General features: G+C 44.7%; 1 protein-coding gene across 1 annotated transcript in view; it reads right to left on the bottom strand.

Moving 5' to 3' along the window:
- The window catches only part of ptprt (protein tyrosine phosphatase receptor type T), a 288,666-nt gene that overhangs the window by 52,539 nt on the left and 215,305 nt on the right, over window positions 1–20,822 (bottom strand). Inside the window, exons 19-21 of the mRNA XM_070844851.1 lie at window positions 16,900–17,054; window positions 11,238–11,318; window positions 10,367–10,402 (exon numbers count right to left, since the gene is read on the bottom strand). Of these exons, the coding sequence (XP_070700952.1) occupies window positions 10,367–10,402; window positions 11,238–11,318; window positions 16,900–17,054 (272 nt within the window). The remainder of the gene's footprint in view (window positions 1–10,366; window positions 10,403–11,237; window positions 11,319–16,899; window positions 17,055–20,822) is intronic.

Genomic DNA, 20,822 nt, shown 5'->3' with positions numbered 1-20,822 from the left:
GAGAGAGAGAACATGTTACCATGACAACAGACCTGCCCCCCCAGCTCACCACACACACACACACACACACACACACACACACACACACTGTAGGTAATAGAAGATTTAGATGAGTCACTCAGCGCCCTGCGCCCTGATTGGTGGGCACTACAGGGACAGTTAATTAACATGTCTCTCCTCCAATTAAGGAGCGGACAGATTGATTGGATGAGTGTATGGGCTCCATTAGTCCGGACAGATGGAGGGATGGAGAGAGGCTTCAGGGGACAGACGCTGGTGAAGGAATGTCACATGTCAAAAGCTGCACCCGAGAAAGGGAAGAAGACTTTTAAAGTTTGGAAGTGTTTTGTGGGAGAAGATTGAAAAACTGTGTGACAGCAAACAGGCTGGAGGAGGAGGAGGAGGAGGAGGAGGAGGAGGATTTCATGGTTACATATTTGCAGTGCTGGAGAATCTACTTGATTCCTTCCTTGATTACTACTCAAGAACAGTACAGCCCTTCAGAGTAAATGGACTTAGTTACTTTCCACCAAACTTCAGGGTTTATCTGTTTCTGAAAACTGAAACTCTCTTTTGGGCAAAACCAAAGTCACAGCAGCAGGTGGGTAGAAGAGGAAGAGAAGACAAAACTAAAAGAAGGAAAGAGGAGGAAAGGAGAAGGAGATGATTTAGTTTTCACTGACTGGAAGAAGCCTGTATTAGTGTTGTATAATCAGACTGTTGAAATCTCTCGTAGTTCATGTTTTAATCTTCTGATTGTGGTCATTTTGTTCAGTGCTGCATGTGTGTGTGTGTGTGTGTGTGTGTGTGTGTGTGTGTGTGTGGGTGGGGGTGGGGGTGGGGTGTGGGGGGGGGCTGTAATATAAAACTGCATGACTCTATGTTTTCTTAATGGAGCTATTTGCATGTTAATGACGGCTGTGGATTCATTAGTGGCCTAAAGTGGCTCCTCCATGAACCAATCTAAACGCTGGCTTCCCTAAACGAATGAAGAACGAGCTGGACACATGGGCCACCCTGCAGAGAGTGTGTGTGTGTGTGTGTGTGTGTGTGTGTGTGTGTGTGTGTGTGTGTGTGTGTGTCCGTAACATGAATCTTTATGTTTTCGGGTAAAGACTTCAGAGTCAGACTCCTGTAAAGAGGATGGAAAAACAGCAAAGTAGATCTAATGAGCTCAAAGTGAGGGGTTCAAAACAGGAGGAAATAAAAGAGTGAAGGAAAGATGAGAAATGTGACTAAAAGAGAGGAGTGGATAAAAAGGGGGAAGGAGGGAGGAAGACAGGAGAGGAGGGGAGGAGAGGAAAGACAAAGGAGGAGGCAGAGGATGAGAAATAAAGAGAAGAGGAGGAAGGAAGAGGAAGCTGGCTGGAGAGAGAGGAAGAGAGCTGTACAGGTGACAGACGAGGGGGAGAGGTGAAGAGAAGACAGGAGTAAAGAGCTGTGGACAAAAGAGGAGGTGAAGAGAGGTCAGGACGAACACAAGAGATCTGCTCGCTGAGACAGAACCACTACAGTCCTCCGTCACACAGTGTTTCATCTTCTGTTTAGTGTGAACAAGCCTGTCCTCCTCCTCCTCCTCCTCCTCCTCCTCCTCCTCCTGAGTTTGGTCCATGGATACCGTACAGGAAGTGATCAGGCAGTCAGGTTGGTCAGGTTAGTTACTGGGTGTGGCCCACTGATGGGAGAACCACCACTAAACACTTTGACACAGAGAGAAAAAACTAACTATTAAAACTAAACTACGACTACGACTAACTACCCACACACACACACACACACACACACACACACACACACACACACACACACTCCCAAAAATTCCCAGCGCTTCTTGCAGCTGCCCCCAATGTCATGTGTGTGTTTGAATGCAAATGTGTGTGTTTGTATATAAATAGACGTACGTGTGTGTGTGTGTGTGTGTGTGTGTGTGTGTGTGTGTGTGTGTGTGTGTGACATCAAGGTCAAATATGCATTAAGTCAGGCGTGAAATGGAGTCATAGCGGCTCCACAACACTGACTATGATGAAGACATCTCAATGCTAATGGGGAGATTTATTGACCCCCCAGTCACAAGGGTGTGTGTGTGTGTGTGTGTGTGTGTGTGTGTGTGTGTGTGTGTGTGTGCCACATAGAGACATATGGAGAGTGCTGACTGTATGCGATCAGTGACAGAGGAAGAGAGAGGCATTGATTGAGAGAGTGAGGTGAATATTGGGAGTAGTGTGTGTGTGTGTGTGTGTGTGTGTGTGTGTGTGTGTGTGTGTGACGGCCGTTTACACTGTCAGAGAGTGTGTATGTTAAAGTAGTCCTTCATGCTTGGCAGTGTGCTATATAAAGTCTGCTCCTCCCAGCCTGTGACTTTATTAAGGCTCAGTTATAGATGACTTCGACTCAAGAGTATCACTGTGTTAACTCCTTCCAGGCTCCTGCTGCCTGTCTGCCAGCTGTGTGTCCACATCACTTCACTAAAGTCTAAAGGATAACTCCAGTGGTTTTAACCCTGGGATCAGTTTTTACAAGTTTTGCAACTGGTCGAGTAGCTGCTCTAAAATCCCTGTTTTAGTGAATGTAGTCTGGTGTGTGTGCTGTTTGTGGTTAAACCAAAAGGATCTTCCAGGTCTCTCTCTGTAGGGATCCTTTCCATGATGCTGTCACACACTTAGAATAACACTCTGAGCCTGTCAGTGGATCAAACAAGCTCTTTTAGTGGACCTACTGTGATCAGGTGCAGTTGTCCCAAAGGATCACGTTGCAGCCATTGCAGCCCGTTTGGTGGCTGCTGGCTGAGGTGATCTACTGGACCAGTTCCAACACTTTTACTACCTACCAGTCACTCTACTACTACTGCATGAATATAATTCTTCTTCAAGATGTCCTGATGTACAGAAACAGCACAGATCCAACATCTGATCCAAACTGTTCAAGATATAATTATATCTGATTTTAATGGGCAGCTGCCAGCCAATTGGAAGTGATTATTGTCTGCAACCATTGTGTAATTCAATATCATTTACTTAGATCCTCGACACCTCCAACTGGCAATTACTCTTAAATCCAATCATACCAAAGAAATGACTTCATTACAGCAGCAACTGGTAGTCTGTCCTTCCAGAGGAACACATCATCTATTCATTACACACACTCACACATATATACTGTATATTCATATCAGATGTGGAATAGTCACACAATGATTAAGTCTAACTGAAATATTCCACACTATAAAATATCAGATCTCTCAAACAGCTGTTGTTAAACCAAAACCAACAGTCTTTGCTCAATTATCCTAACTTATGTGTGAAACACAAACTGACTTCACTTAGTTTAGTAACTAACGTCGTCATTTTAACCTTCCTGAACCTGACCACGTACCCTCAGTGCCTAAACCAGACTGATCGTCACCTGAAGCGTTCCTCAGCAAGCTTACGTGTCACTGGATACTGCATAATAATAATAATAATAATAATCCATTTTATTTAGAATGCACTTTATATTTGACGGCACAGATCTCAGAGTGCTAAGTGCATGTGTTTCACTGCTAACTGCAGCAGCAGAAGCAGAGGAGTATACTGTACTGTGTACTCTTCCTCTTACACACCTTTCAACAGTAAAGGTTAAAAGCCGGCCCTGTGCTGCTCAAGACTGAAATCTTTTATTCTTTTATTCTTTATTTTATGTAGAGAAGTTCATGTCTTTCTCCTCCCTCCTCTGTCTTTCACAGGAGGACAAGGTCAGGTTCAACTTCACTTTATTGCTGCAGAGCCAGGTCATTGGAATTCTCTTCGGCATGGATGAAGAATCACTCTGATATTGGGAACACATTACAGGCTGTAGTGGAACAGTGAGCTGTGGCATAAAAGATGGGAGATAAAAGTGCAGCTGAGCTGTTGTCCAGAGGAGGAGAGGAGCAAGAGAGCGAAGGAAATGTAGACAGAAACGGGTGGAGGGAAAGACTGGGAAATGAAAAGGGAAATAAAAATATCCCAGAAGCCATCAGGGGCTGCAGGGGAAAAACGAAGGGCTTGATTCACGGGCCAAGTGCACGAGGGAGTTTGTCCAAAGTAATCTTCATTTGTTCCCTTTGCTAAAGTCGAGCTTTTCTTTACAGAAGAGATAATGGTTATTGATTTGAAGGGATTTACATGCTTTTGTGTGACTGAACATCTTTAGGCATGGCGTGTTTTGATTTCTGTTCCTCTTCAAGAAGCTCTTTTCAAGACTTTAATGAAAGCTGAAGAGGGTGGTTTGGATATCTGGGAGAGAAGGGAGAACAAGGGAATGAAAGAAAAAGCCAAGACACAAAAGATAGTGGAGGCAAAGGGAGCAGCAGAAGTGATGAGTGGAGAAAGAAAGAGAGAATAAATGTAGACTGCAGGTCACAGGGATCAACTGGTCTAGACAGTATCCCTGTGGTTTACCTCATCTCACCTCCCTCCTCCTGACATGAGAAGAGAAAACACTGACTCACAGTGCACTCCTCAGTGTGTGTGTGTGTGTGTGTGTGTGTGTGTGTGTGTGTGTACAAAGCCACTTCCTTTGGAACTTCTAGGCGCCACGGTGCAGCAGAGATATGCGAGTGTGTGTGGGAGGCTGTTTGCATGGAAGTTACCTACACGGTGATCTGTGGAGTCACTGAGCAGCAGCACAGCAGACACACAGACCTGGAGAGTTTCTTATTTAACAAAAGTGGAGTCTTATCTTGTGAGTTGGGACCAGAGAGAGAAAGAGACTGGTGGACAGATAGAAGCCGTTCTTATTTCTCTCTGCTAAGAAAGCAGGATTAACTTCATATCCTCGCTGGCCACGAACGGCAGGCATGAAGATACTTAGCAAGAGCAGTAGTAATAAGTAATAATGTGCACCATTTGATACGAAGGAATGTCCCGTATGGCTGTGAATCACATCACTGCCTCACAGGAAGCAAATTAAAAAGTCGCCCTCATCAGCAACGTGTGGTGACGCTGCTAAATCCACCCTGCATCGCATTAGTAATAATCAATAAGACAACGTGATTAACATAATATGATGTGTGTGTGGAGCAGAGATGGAGGCGCTAACGGACACGCTGCATGGTGATACTGTCAGAAACTGACAGAGGCTCATAGACTGAGGAAGACTTGTCAAAGGGAGTGTGACTGAGAGGCCACGGGATGAATAGAAGCTGCGTAAGCAGGCAGTCAAGATGTGGCTGGAAAAGAGCACAGAGGCTCAATCTACCCTGAGCACATAAAGGTTAAAAATTACTATCTCTCAACCCTGCTCTCACCTTCAATTACCCAGCACTGCCACATTATGGCCAAACAAAATGACTACCATTAGCCATAATCACCTTACATGCAGCCTAATGCTATGCGGAACTAGACTGGGGAAAATAATTGCCCTTCAGTAATGCTGTGGAAAAACTACTTCCAATAATACAAGCAGGGCTGTGGGGAGAAATGATGAGCTGTCTACACCGGGGGCAGCTCTGGACCGTCCCCCACCAGCACCGTGCTGCAGCACCGCTGCTTCCTTTGTAGTGCTTCTTCAAAATAGCAGATGAATAAAGGCACTTTAAGAAAAGCAAAATGTCACATCCCAGAGGTCTGCTGGCAGGAACCAGTCTTTTATTTCAGTAAAATATACATTGAAAAACTGAAGGATGCTTGTCTGTGTCTCCGTTCACTGCTGAACCTTCCTTCACTGCAGTAGTCCTGTACTGAGAGGAATAATAAGAACGCCTGACTCTTTCTACCTTCTCTGAGTCTTGTAGCCTTCTACTCTTCTTCTGTATTCCTCTTTTTAAATATACATTTCCGTCCTTTCCGACTTGGGTACATGTTTGCAGTCAGAGCATGTGGACTCCAGATGTGATGTGAGGAGTTCATGAGGACAAACAGACATCTCTGCTTTTATTTTCCCACTGCATGTTTGTCACTGTGCACTCAAACAAACTGCCACTGGTGGATTCATTGGAAGAACTGGCTCTAAAGGTAGTTCCTGCTCACCAAAGAGACCCTAAAAGATACTTCCCAAGAGTCCGTGAACTACGAGGGTGCTGCCCTGACAGGTCTTCTCTGGTGTTAACATCAGGATGTGGGATGAGAATATCTTACTGATGTTTAGGGTGTCTATACAACACACCAGCGTGGGCAGCTGACGTACACAGAACATGATTCAGGGGAAAATAACTACTTCCTAATTGCACTAAGTAAATGAATAATCCTTCTACTTTACTTCTACACATCTCCTCTACAACATCCATGCAGTGAATCTCAAACAATAAAGTGATTGTGTGAAGTCTTTTCACCAGCAAACGTTCTGTCTCAACCGCAGCCGTCGCTTTTTAAGCCACTGCTGAATTTCCACGGCTTTCAGATGCCCTTGAAAGGCACACAGAAGAATGTGCAAAAGGGGATTTTAGTTTCAGATCTACTTGACTTTCTGTGACACGTTTGTATGGGTGTCATTACATTTGTACCACTGTGTGTGCCTAATTAAGCACAAAAAGCCCCTGATCCACAGAAAAACATGACTTCTGTGCTAACAGCAGCCAACGGCTGTCCTTGGCTGGGAACAAAAGGCTGACGTTTGCTTTGTGAACTGACAGAGAACAGTGTTTCACAACCTTTTAACATACATCAGTGTCTGGGAAATTGATTTTTAGAGGAAAACGTGTTTGCACATGAAATGCACGCTATGCTGCGGTGGCTTTCTACTGATCCAGTGGATTTACGTCGCATCAATGTTAACACTGCGCTGGGTGTGTGTGCATATAGGAACGTGTGAGTGTGTGCGTCTGTGCATATTTGTTACTGTCTGATGTGTCCTTGTCTCTTTATGCATATATTTATATATTTATATACTGGTGTATGCTATACTACGAGTCAGTGTTTCTCTACGGGCGTTCATGCAAGAGAGAGAGTGTGTGTGAGTGTGTGAGTGTGTGAGTGTGTGTGTGAGTGTGTGTGTGTGTGTGTGTGTGTGTGTGTGTGTGTGTGTGTGTGTGTGTGTGTGTGTATGTGTGTGTGTGTGTGTGTGTGTTCCCGTCCTGCTGGGCTGCAGCATCCTGAGCTTCAGCCATGTGTGAGCATGAAATCCCATTTCCATAGCTGAGAAAACACCTGAGCTATGGAGAACGCTAAGCAACTGGTTCAAAAAGAAAACACACACACACACACACACACACACACACACACACACACACACATACACACACACACACACACACACACACACTCACACACACACACACACACAGAGCTAAACCCTGCTCTGCATTGCACACTGGATTTAGCCGAGCTCCTTCTCCTCCGTCTTTGATTCCTCAATCTGTGTCTCTTTCACTGTCGTCTTAATAACTTTCAGCTTTCCTTCGCTCGCTCTTCAAACTATTAAAAAATGATCCTCACGCCACCTTTCAGGCTCCTGGTGCCATTATCCATTTTCAAAAACCTGAAAGCTACTGGAATGTGTCTAAATGTTGGATTCTTGCTTCCTAAATGAAATGTTTTCTATCCTTTTAATGAATGATTGCAGTCAGCCACCTCACATTCAAAGGACGCCGTCGTGGAATCAAAGGAAATAAACGTGTAAAGTGTTAAAGTGGTGAAGAACCACCGAAGCTTTGTTAAGTCATGAATGCGAACATACATGAAAATGATTGGTCCACGCTGGGGGCTGTGTTCACCACAGCTGGAGTGTTTCAGCTTTGAGTCTCCTCACATTTCTTTTGTTTATTCTTCACATTTTTGTGGAGGAAGCCATCAAGTGTGTCTGTTTTTAATCAGACGGCTGCACTGCTGGACTGAAGATAATTAAAGAGACTGAATGAATGAAAAGTGAGAGATTTTTCTGACCACTAGAATCAGGAATATTTCTGATGACTTTTGTATTCGACAGGTGTTTTTGGTTCTCGAACATATCAGCAGTGGATCTCAGCTTGGATTTAATGTGCACACATACAAAGAGGTGCTAAACTATAAATGTTGTTTCATTTCTCTCCTCAATGTCTTTTTCTTTCTTTCTGTTTCTCTCTTTGTCCTGAAGTACTGAGGAGAAGGTGAGGGTTTGTGTTGGACTGAGAACATTAGGTATGATGTGTTAACCTGTGTTTTAGTTATTAAAAGTAGTTCTGGGCCTCGGCCTGCTGCTCACTGATAAAATGATCCCACTCAGTCTGCCCGAGAACTACAGGTGTTATTTTGAGTCCATATTCAAATGTTTGAAATGGTTTGAAGCCAAATGTCCTCAAATGTTAAACTCTGACCAAAGTGCTCTGTGATAACAGGCACACTGTGTTTCATCTGTGTTGGTTGGAGCCAAAATCACCGCTGCTTTTATACTCAGGAACAAGTTGTGTGAGAGGTCACAAGTGTCAAATATAATGAGGTTGATCAAATGTCTAACCCAACAAGAGGTGATATTATATGTATTGTTATGGATTCATAAGTTACTTATTCACCCACGTCGGCCATTTTAACCCTCCCAGTGCTGTTTTGGTATGAAGATGAGCTTCCTTCATCACTCCTCTTCCTTACTGCACATTAGCATTCACTTCTCTATCCCTCATTCTGTGGCCTTGAATGGGAATCATGACAAAGATGATAATGACGCCAACATGCTTGGAGGTCAATTTGTAGGTGCCCCATCCACTAATTTACTGTTCCAATCAATAAAATAATGCGCCGCTCAGCATGAGCCCAGGGCTACTGCTATAACATGTATATGGATGGGTGGATGGGTGGAGCAGGGGTCGAGGGATGGATTAAGGTGGAGTAGACAGAAAGTAGATAGATCTATCTCACTGCTGTTAGTGTCATCATGCCACATTTGTTCTAATGTGTTCGGTCTACTTTCTATATTTGATCTATTTGCCACATTTTTCTTCACAGTAATGATGAAAGTTTAGTTTTACATCTCTGTCTGTTTCATTGTAGAGAGAACAGATGGTTTGACAAAACGCTAGCGTCACTCCGTGAAGATGTATGACAGCAAATTTGCGCCACTGCATAAATCGCTCAAGCGTTCTTTTGCATTCTGCTTCATCATGCCTTGATGTGCATCAGCACATGGTGTCTCTGCGCAGCCAGTCATGTGGATTACACTGAACTAGCTTAAAGATGTGAGGCTGAAACACTGTTTCTGTTCCCCTCTCTTCTCTTTGGTCAGTGAGTTTCTCTGCTCACATACATTCTGCTCACATGCAGAGTGGATTCTACCAGTAATTTGTCTTTTTCTGAACGTCTGCCTATTTGTGTCTCTGTTTCCTGAGCAGTTAACACAAGGGCTCAGCAGGTAGAACATCGATTCAGCTGATTAACCACAGCGTTCAGGGGAAGATACAGGAGAGGAGAGGAGAGGAGAGGAGAGGAGAGGAGAGGAGAGGAGAGGAGAGGAGAGGAGAGGAGAGGAGAGAGGAGAGGAGAGGAGAGGAGAGGAGAGAGGAAATAAGGAGTGATCAGTAGAAAATGATATATAAGGTCAATGATGAACAGAAGAGAGGAAGAGTGTGTGTGATTATTCTTCATGCTGTAGCAGCAGAACAGGTCAACTTCCAATTACTCCCAAAATAAAATATTTGAGCAAGCAAATAACTTCAGGTAGGTTCCATATAACACTAGGTTGGTTAGGTTTAGGCAGCCACACTAGTAGGGTTTGACATGAGTCTCACATCATCTCACATCAAATTAATTAGAAGGAGAAGAAGAAGGAGAAGGAGAAGAAGGAGAGGCTACTGGCCATCCAGTATTTAGTCTGAAGAGAAAAGAACCAATACACTAAAAGGCAATAATAGATGAAAAACAGAAGGAACAGATAGAAAGACATTTAGAAGGAAACGAGGGAGGGGGGGTGATGTGAAAGTAGGAGGTGTGGCCGGAAGATGATGAGCTGGCAGCTGGCTGATAAGTATTATCACATAAAACAGAAACACTCACACTGGAGAGACCTGCAGATGGATGTCACCACCACACTTATGTCTGTGTGTGTGTGTGTGTGTGTGTGTGTGTGTGTGTGTGTCTGTGTGTGTCTGTGTGTGTGTGAAATGGTCTAGACTGGCCACACACACACACACACACACGTCAGGGGCTGGAGCCAGTCTGCCTGGCAAAGAAGTGGTCAATCTGGCCAACAGAAGGGGAGAGAGGGAGGACGGAGAGAAGGTTCTGTGGAAAATAAAGTGTGTGTGCATGTGTGTGTGTGTGCGTGTGTGTGTGTGTGTGTGTGTGTGTGTGTGTGTGTGTGTGTGTTTGCACATGATGTAAATTGTGTGTGTATGACTTGTGTGACTACACTACATTACCATCTACACACAGTCACACACAGGTAGGAGCTGAGCGAGAGATGATGTTCAGGAGGGGAAGTGAGGTGAACAGCTTTTACTCACCTATGGACGTTGTGGCTGGAACTGGCTCTTTGGACACTGAACACGTTCATGACACACAGAGGAAACACAAAGACAGCAAATAACATTGTTACAGCATTTACATGGAGCAAGCCCTCCTTTTTCTACTAATACTACTAGAAGTGGTGTCCACACAGTCCGTAGCTTTTCTTCCACTGTAACAGCTACACCGGCCTCCCATCTGGGTGCCACAGGGGGAAACAGCGTCACCTTCATGACAGAGAGTCTAGCGTATCACTGGCAAACAGCCAAAGTCAAGGACCTCAGGTAATTAACACCTGACATCCTATTGGCTGAGGAAGCTTGACAAGGTTATTGCAGAAAGAAAATCCAAGAGCAGAGGGAAAAATGTGAGAGCAGATTTTTGTGAGAGCAGAGTGTGAGGAGAGGGGCTGCAGGGGGAGCGCAGGAGGCAGTGAACACCGTCTGAGTGGAAGCATCCCGTCGGAGAAGATGCAGAGAAAATGTAATCACAAGCAGGGGCTGTCTGTCTGAGTGAGTGGGAGGGGAGGGGAGCACGAGAAACCTCCTAAACATGAAGATGGCCCACATATCTGGATCAGAGAGCATCTTTAGGAACACAGTCATCACAGTGAGGAGCGGGGGGGTGTTTCCCCTCAGTAGTATCGTCTCCACCGCCCGGTGAGGACACTGAACACATCTGACCAAACTAAACAGGCAACTTGGAGCCAAAAACCAAAAAGTTTCCCTGAGTCATTTACAGGGGGAGTTTGTCCAGATACAGCTGCAGGCAACTCCACAGCCTGAGCAGCCATCAAACCACTGCCTAGAGCATCTTCACACATTATGTGTGTGTGTGTGTGTGTGTGTGTGTGTGTGTGTGAGTGTGTACCTGAGTAGTAAGAATTCAGCAGGGATTTGCTCTGCAGCGTCTTGCTCCCCTGCACAGAGAAAGAGCGGGGAGAGGGGGAGGCTGGGGGGGGAGACAGACGGGAGGAGAGGTGAAAAGAAGGTGAATAACAGGATGAGGAAGAGAGAAGAGAAAAGGAAGAGGATGTAAAATATGGGGGAAAGGAGCAGGTGGGGGAGGGAGAAATGATGGGAAAAGGACGTGCGGGACAGGAGAGGGGGGAGGAGGGGGAGGAGGGGGAGGAGGGGGAGGAGGTGGTGGATGGAGAGAGAAAGTGAAAATGAAATGAGGAAAGAGGAGAATAGACGATGCAAGTAGGGGAAACAAGAGGAGGAAGCAGGAGAGGAGAGACAGAAAGTACCAACCAGAAGGACAAAGGAGGAGGAGGGAGGAGGAGGGAGGAGGAGGGAGGAGGAGAAGGTCAGTGAACTCATCTGAAAAACAACAATCAATCATTACAGGACACAATCAACAATGAAAACATTCACAAAGGAGAATCAATACTCCATATTCAACAGCACGAGGAACAATCCAATAACACTAATGGTGCCATCAATGCTCCCATATTGAAGTTTTTCCGTCTCAATGAGCGCACACTCAAACAGGACGTGCTCCCAATGTGGATCAATACATACGATGACTTGATCCTGTGGTTGGTATGAAGAACGATGGTTGAAACTAAATGGAAAGAGCTGACAGACACAAAGTGGAGGGCAGGATTAAACATCAGGCATCACATTCCAGCTGGGACCAAAGGTATCAAGCTATTATGAGGAGCAACAGCAGGGGGACCGGGACCAGTTCATGGGACCAGGACCAGTTCATGGGACCAGGACCAGTTCATGGGACCAGTTCATGGGACCAGGACCAGTTCATGGGACCAGGACCAGTTCATGGGACCAGGACCAGTTCATGGGACCAGGTCATGGGACCAGTTCATGGGACCAGTTCATGGGACCAGGACCAGTTCATGGGACCAGGACCAGTTCATGGGACCAGTTCATGGGACCAGTTCATGGGACCAGTTCATGGGACCAGGACCAGTTCATGGGACCAGCTCTGAGAAGCCTGGCAGCTAATTGCCATGAATCCTGAACTCCAGTATTTTTTTTAGGTGTGTGACAGCATCATGGAAAGGATCCCTACAGAGAGAGACCTGGAAGATCCTTTTGGTTTAACCACAAACAGCACACACACCAGACTACATTCACTAAAACAGGGATTTTAGAGAACAGGACACAAACCAGACTACATTCACAGAAAGAGAAAACATTTTACCCAGTAGAACAGAGGACTTTGTGTCGTGTTACACACACACATTGTGTTGCATCTGAACAAACCCTTCAAATTCACACAGGAACACAGACACACTGACTGATGGAGGCAGCAGCAGAGCAGCAGCTCTAAAATCCCTGTTTTAGTGAATGTAGTCTGGTGTGTGTGCTGTTTGTGGTTAAACCAAAAGGATCTTCCAGGTCTCTCTCTGTAGGGATCCTTTCCATGATGCTGTCACACACTTTATGTTATTTATGTCATTTTTGAAATGTTTCTCCACTCATTTACTGATTTATTTATTGTATTCACTGTCTCCTCTGTCCATCTGTAGCTCATTTATCAGTCACTCTCTACGCCGACCTTGTCATGCTGAGCTGTCAAGTACCTATTACAGACCTACCAAGAAATAAATGACAGCATCGGTCATTTATTCAAACTGCTTAAAAAGTGGCCTTTTGCCATTATAGGAATAAATGACCCAAGAAAACCTGACAGCCACAGTCATTTGTTGAAAAGACATAAGTCTGAGTTCAGTGTCAGTGTGATGGGTTTTTTTTGCCCTGCTACGTTCAAATCCATCAGAGTGGTCGATCAAATTGCTATCGACGGTTTAAAATGGCACCTGGCCGGAATAAAGCCAAGAGAAGAAAGTAGAAACAGTTGGAGAAGAGTGGAGCAGATATATTATCACTGAGAGACCATCAGGTCTGGCTTTCTTCAACAGTGATCGATGGCATCTACATCCATGCAGATACACTCCATCTCTCACACACACACACACACACACACACACACACACACACACACACACACACAGACTGCTGGGGGCTTTTAATAAATGATATGTAGGATACACACACACACACACACACACACAATAAGATAACACCTAGGGGATTGCTGGGAGACTGACTGTGACATATTATATGCTGGCTAAGCCTGTTCAATAATCCACACTAGATATCACAACTAGCCTACACACACATCTATAGGACCTGCAGCTGTGTGTGTGTGTGTGTGTGTGTGTGTGTGTGTTCTCACCTAAAAGTAATTGTCATTTATTCTATTCATCTATTATCTTTCAGGCACCGACACTCAGGCATGTTGGTAAAGTACTGATGGTGGTCATTAGTGAAAACTGTCCCACTAAAGAAGTCTCTCCTCCACCTCCACGAGCCTCTCTTCACCCCCTACGTCACCAGTTGGTGTGTGGAAGTAGCCACTTAGGCGTCTTCTCCTCGGGATAATGACACTGAAATGAGACACCTTCCTCTGAGTCAAAGCAGGACTAGTCCCCACATTTACATCTGCTGGTCACCATTAGATTATCTAAAGGAGTTTCATTTAGTTTGATGAAATAGAGTTTGTTGTGCAGAACTCTTTTCCTGTTGCTTAACAAAAAACACCCTGAGAGGTTTCCCTTGTCAGTACAGACCTCATCCAGTGTTTGTAATGTTACTAATGTCTTCAAAATAAATGTGATGATAATTTCCTGAAGTGACAATTACCCACGGAGCAGCCACCTGCAATTCTTATTCATATTCTGTTTGCTCAACTGTTTTCTGGTACAATAGCCCAATCTTCCAACAGCAGATAATTTAAATTTTATCTTCGCCTCCCCCCATTGTCCTCTCTTTCTTCCCCCTCTACTCTCATCTCTCCCCTCTGCTCCCCTCCTAATACCTCCAAACACAACATATTTTCTCCTCTTCTGTGATAAAATCCCTCTCGTCTCATGCATGCCGGCGCTGTATGCTAATGCACTGCAAAAAGAAGCTCAACTTTAATACAGTGAGGAGTGTACCTGCATACCAAGAGAAATCTGCTTTGACAGCACTGTCCTGTGAAGATAACTGGTGACTGGGTGAGAATGCAATAACACAAAAAGGTTATTTGCTCTGTGAGGGTCCGTCGGCGGAAATATTATTGGGTCCCCTACCTTGTGTCAGCGTTTTTCTCTGTCTCATTAGGACTGAGCCTGGATCGGTGACTGGGGGGGGGTGTCCTTTGTTTCCTGTTCTTTTTCAAATGAGAGACAGCTAGACAGGGACTGCTTCATGGCACCGACACTGAGAGTCCAGGCAGCTAATTGCCTCCAGTATTTTTTACTTGAGCCCTATTCATATATGCTTTGGGTTTGAAAAGACTGGTAGGTAGTAAAAGTGTTGGAACTGGTCCAGTAGATCACCTCAGCCAGAACTGGTCCAGTAGATCACCTCAGCCAGAACTGGTCCAGTAGATCACCTCAGCCAGCAGACACCAAACGGGCTGCAATGGCTGCAACGTGATCCTTTGGGACAACTGCACCTGATCACAGTAGGTCCACTAATAGAGCTTGTTTGATCCACTGACAGGCTCAGAGTGTTATTCTAAGTGTGTGACAGCATCATGGAAAGGATCCCTACAGAGAGAGACCTGGAAGATCCTTTTGGTTTAACCACAAACAGCACACACACCAGACTACATTCACTAAAACAGGGATTTTAGAGCTGCTGCCTCCATCAGTCAGTGTGTGTGTTACTGTGTGACTTGCTGTGTTTTAAAGAGTTCGCCTGGACCTGAACTAAACCTTTAACTCTTTAATATCCTCTGATATGAAAGGGAAAACATACACGTTTTTTTAATGGACCAATTTCAAAAACTTTTTGTACCAACAGGACTTTGCCTAATTAACCAATTAACCAAAAGCCACCTAAACCAAATCATAAACACACTACTGCTTCAGTAGTCAAATTAAATTCCTGATGTTGAGCTGAAAACTATAAGTCACCTGTTGTTTCCTAACCTCCACAACGCATTTATCAAACTTAATGACATTTTCCAATAAATTCTAAATAAGCTCTCTTCAAACACACCAGACTTATTTTACCTCACAGAACAGAGGAGCTGCAGGTCCACCCTCGTGTCTATCAGTCAGTCTGTTAATGTTTTAAAGGGTTAGTTCAGATCCAAACCAACCCTTTAAAACTAGAAGTTATCCAAGTTCCCATATCCTGCGAGGTCATTGCAGCCCGACTGGTGGCTGTTGGCTGAAGAGATCTACTGGATCATTTCCAACACTGTTTTAAAATACAAAACTAAAAGTTTTCCTTAACACAAAGAACTGAAGCGACTCAATGAAAGGGAATTATCATGATCACTGATTAAAACTCTATATTTGGCCCGAAGCAAGGTTTACTGCCTGGAAGCAAGAAAGGAGCAAAACACAAAGAAAAGCAGCGCAGACACCTTTAATCATGGACTCAGCCAGAGCCTGGTTAGCTGTTTTAAGGTTTAACTTCAGGAGGAACGTTTTTAAAACATCCAAGTGCTAGGAGAAAGTAAGCTCCATATCTACATGATGCTATTTGAAGTGATTTGGTCATTTGGCACCTAATCACTCATCACTCGCCTCATTTTGCTCTGAGGAAAGTCAGACATGGACCCAAACATTTGCACTCTCACACATGTTGTCACGGTAACAAATATAATACATATTTGTCCTTTCTTGCTGCACCAAATCTACTTAAAAGTAAAGAAAATCTAAAATTATGAATATCACAGCTTTGTTGTAAATCCAAGGTCCAGATAAAAGTGGTCTCTTCTAAGTGTTTTCAATGAAAAAACATTATTGTACATCAGAACTGAAGCACGGACAGTTAGAGGTAGAGTGCAGGCAATTACGGCCGGCATTAGCTTGCTACTTAGTCCCTCTCCAGCACCCCTGGCTTTCAATGGCCAAGCACTCCCAAAAGGCCAGCCTGACATTTTCAGGAGAAAAATGCCCTTCTGAGAGGCCCTGTCTAATTACCCTGAACACACACACACACACACACACACACACACACACACACACATCAGCCATGGGAATTTTCACCCACAATGGCAGCAGGCCGGCTTTCATAAGCTTGCAGCTGATGCAGCTATGACACACATGTATGTAGCTGCATGTACGTGAGGCCTCACAGAGCAGAGCTCGTTTAGAGGAGCGGCGCTGAAAACGATTACAGCAGCACTAAGGAGGACGGAGGCCAGCGAAGCAGCAGAACAAGCTGCTGATGTTGGTGAAAGAGGAACATATGGAGAGTTTTATTACTAAATGAGATGTCCACTATTTGAATAAATGAATGTGACAAAATGATTAATGGCACACAGACAAAGCATATGCACATTTTCAAGTGGAGACGAGGGAACAAGAAACTTAACCGTGTGAAGAAGTTCATTCTAGATTTATTGTACAAGACAAACTCTGTGAACTGCTCTGTTTCTGAATGAATCTCCTCCAACGGAACAACAATATTAGATGTTCTCTTCTCTAACCTGGTTACACATGATAGATTAGAGTGGAGCAGCGTGTGACGGTGCCCGCTGTGGTTTGATTCTGACTTACTGAATCCGTTGAGGTCCTGGTTGGAGGTGGAAAAGGGGTCGTCTTTGTGCAGGGTGCTGACTTTAGTGGTGCTCTTATCGGCCGTGGTGACCGGACCCATCTCCCTCTGCTGGGTGGAGCTGCTGGCAGTCTCCTTCTGCTTCTTCGCCAACTTCCTGCAGTGGTGTGAACACACACACATTTACACAAGCATACATGTAAAGACACACACACACACACACACACACACAGACACACATACAGTAGGTTTGCCAACCCACATGCAGCACAAACACACATCACAAAACCAACAATACTGTCGGGGAGACGGTTGATGATGAGAATTAGGAAACATTAACATGCAGTGACGTCAACACAGACAACAGAATGACCACACAGAGATGAACACTGCTGAAGCTCTTGGTTTTTTTTAACATTTCTGGGTGGGGTGTCCGATCAGATTTTCTTCTTCAGATCACTCTTCAAGCCGTTACAACCTGATGTCAGCTGGTGAAGACGCCACAGCTTGCAGAGGCACTTTAACAAAGCAGATTTGTATTGTCTTGTTCTGAAAGTAGCTCCTAAAAACCTCAGAAGTCAGAAATGTTCCATGAACCTGAAGATACTGGAAGTGATAATTGCCTCATTTCGATGTGACTGTAATGCTATTGTTCGCTGCATACAGAAAGCACTGCTGCTTTCAACACAATAAAAAGATGTCAAATGCTCCAGTGAAACTTAAATGAACTTCCGTCTGCTTCTCTACACGAGACCAGCTAAGAATCGCCTCGACTGTACAGCTGGATCCACAGTCTGAAACTGCAGATGTGTCACAACAAGACTTTTCTAATGCTCCTTCACAGGCAGCTGGGAAATGCAGCCTTCTTTTGTTTGAATTTCAAAGACAAAACTAGTGTTTCCTTCGCAGCCTTCAGTATTCCTATTGGGGTTAATCTCCTTTTGAATTCAAACAATCCTCGGCAGCTCGGTCAGTCAAGAAATATTGCATGACCAAGTTATATTTACCGAGCATTTGTCTTCAGCTGGCCATTAACCACAAGAGGTGGACTAACGACAAGGCCGCTGCAGGATGAGAATAAAGGAAGCACTGTTTATTAACGGCCTTCATATGGTATTAATCATTGGGAGATTCCAATAAATGGAAGTCACCGCTGGTACTTAACACTGTGTCCGCTATTAGAGGGAAAATCCTGGACATACATTTTGGACTTTACAGGTCAAGTAGGACTGCCCATTATTGTTAGTTTGTCTGAGGCTGGACCATTTCACTGGGGAAGGAGGAGCAGGCTCGGCCAGACCGCCATGATTTCTGAAAGCTTACACTCCACAAGGTCATTTGTCTAGCAGCCTGTTATCTAACCCAGCCCCACAGAACCTTCACCAGTAGCAGCAGACATACAGCAGTGCAGCCTAGAGAACGACTCGGGGGACAGGGGGCACCACCAACTCTCATGATTTTATTCTGACATTGGAAATTTGTCTGGTAACCCCCCTGCTATCAGCAGGGCGGTAGTAATAAGAAGTAGCTCAAAGCAGTTCACCTTTCCAAAGCAGAACTGTGAACCATGCATGCTGAATTTCTTGAATTTCAATTGCCGGTCACAGATGACTAATGACTTTTGGTTTGTGGTGCATTTCAGCCAGACATTTCTGCCCATCCTGTGTGTCAGAGTGACCATCTGACGCTATGTAACACAGTGTGATCCTGCATGGACCACGTGTGCCTTATGTTTGTCTTCTAGTGCACACAGGATGTACTGTATGCAGAGGAACCTGCTGGCATGTGGTGGCATTAACTTTGCTCTCTGAACCTCTGTTGTAGAGAGGCAGCGAATGGTCGGCTCTCCATATGGCTAGAGAATGGTTTGGGATTACAACGTATAAAAAGCTATTTTATGTGCAGGTTTGCCATATGTGTGACCTACCAGTAGTAAATCTGGTCCCTCTATGATCCCACATTACAGTAAACTAAAAGAAAAACTATCTAAATGGACAGCTGGCACAGATCCACTGCAGGACCCTGTTTACCTTCAGCCTCAGCATCACACAGCTGTAACATACAGAGCAAGAACAAGTCCTCATTTGCTCAGCTCTCAGCTCTCTATAACTCAGCACGACTCATATAGTCACAATGGCCACATTCACAGAATTTTGTCTACAACTGCTGCTTCAGACCAGGCTTATCTACACATCCACATACAGCATACATCCCATTAACAGCAGCACTAAAGATCAACTCTATACTACTCATAAATAACCATGTGGAAAATAAACATTTCAGAAGAATGGTGTCGTTGTATTCATGGTCTGGGTTGAAGATGAGCTTTGACTCAATGCTGAGTTTCTAATAGTGTTTGTTCCCATCAGTGCCTGCTGTGCTTTGCAAACAGATACTCAGATCACTAATAAATATATCAGTTACGCATCATTCTTTAAATTCATCTCCAGCTGAGTCATGTGAAAATCACCTCATGCCTCTTTTCCTGAAGTCAACTGAAGAACCTCCTCCAGAATCCACCAACACGTTTTCAACTTCACTTGAAGTGTCTGAGATCAAGTCACGAATGGCATATAGTGGGCTGTGTGTGTGTGTGTGTGTGTGTGTGTGTGTGTGTGTGTGTGTGTGTGTGTGTGTGTGTGTGTGTGTGTGTGTGTGTGTGCACAAACACTGGCCATATTGCAGGCATGTGTATGTGTGTTCTTGTTTCTATGATCTCTCCTTGTGTGCTGCACTTAATGTTCTCCACAGTTAAAAATCATCAGTGTGTGTGTGTGTGTGTGTGTGTGTGTGTGTGTGTGTGTTTGGCTGTTGGTGTATGCTGGCCAGTGAGTGGGTGTGTTTCTCGGTGACCTATCACGAAGCCGCCTAATACGCCTGTTTGTGAGTCAAAAAGATGCTGCGTCCTGCACAGTCTGTTCAAAAGGAAAAATTAAAAGAGTTCAATTACTTCTTTAATGCATCGAGGACTGTCTCAACAAGTCTGAAAGCTGTCGTGAACTACTTAACGGCTGAGTTACTACAGTCAGTGAGGAAGAAAAGGAAAATGAACGTAGGATCTTTCTCATGGTGACTCAGTCACAGAGCAGTCATCTGTACACACACACACACACACACACAGCCTCATGTATTGAACCAGTCAGTATCAAAGACAAGCTGATCTGATCTGTTCTCTGCTGCCTGCTGACCCTTCAATTCATCCTTTCACACACCGTAAACACAACATTTTAAATGATATAATAATGTGTAATTATTATTTCTATCGCCCCCCCCTCCCACTCACACGGTGAAATGGTCTTTGGATATGAATGCACATAATGATAATTTTTATCTTTAATCTGTGTGTGTGTGTGTGTGTGTGTGTGTGTGTGTGTGTGTGTGTGTGTGTGTGTTGCCCTTGAGTAATTCAGCAATTCTGCCAAGAAACAAAGAAATAAAAACTGCTCCCAGAGCAGAGGGAAACAAAAATACAACACTTCAAGAATAAACATGGGGAGGGAAAATAAAAATGGCGGGGGGGGGGGGCACAAGAGGGAGAGCGAGATGGAGAGTCAGAAAAGTGAGACAGAAAAGGAGGAATGGCCCATAAGTTTGTCCCATAATCATTCCCCCCCCATCAGCCCTCATCCAGCCGTGCTCCACTCCACACAGTCCACAGGCCTCGGTGTGATTGGAGCTCAGAGTGGCCTATTCCTGGTGTCTGACTGCACTTTGACAGAGAGCAGGTCGGAGACAAGGAGGAGGAGGGGAGCGGAGAAAGGAAAGCCAAATGGAAAAGATGAGGAGAGAGAGTGAGGAACAAGTGGAGAGAGAAGAGAGAATGGAGGGGATGAAGAGAAACAACAGACAGAAAGGAGAAAGGCCTCCTCACTCTGCTCCCCCCTCCTTCTCTACACCTCTACCTATCGCACATTCATCCCCTTAA

Source organism: Pempheris klunzingeri, chromosome 2 (genome assembly GCF_042242105.1).
Source record: "Pempheris klunzingeri isolate RE-2024b chromosome 2, fPemKlu1.hap1, whole genome shotgun sequence".
Lineage (NCBI taxonomy): Eukaryota > Metazoa > Chordata > Actinopteri > Acropomatiformes > Pempheridae > Pempheris > Pempheris klunzingeri.
This window is presented reverse-complemented; position numbering and strand designations above follow the sequence as displayed.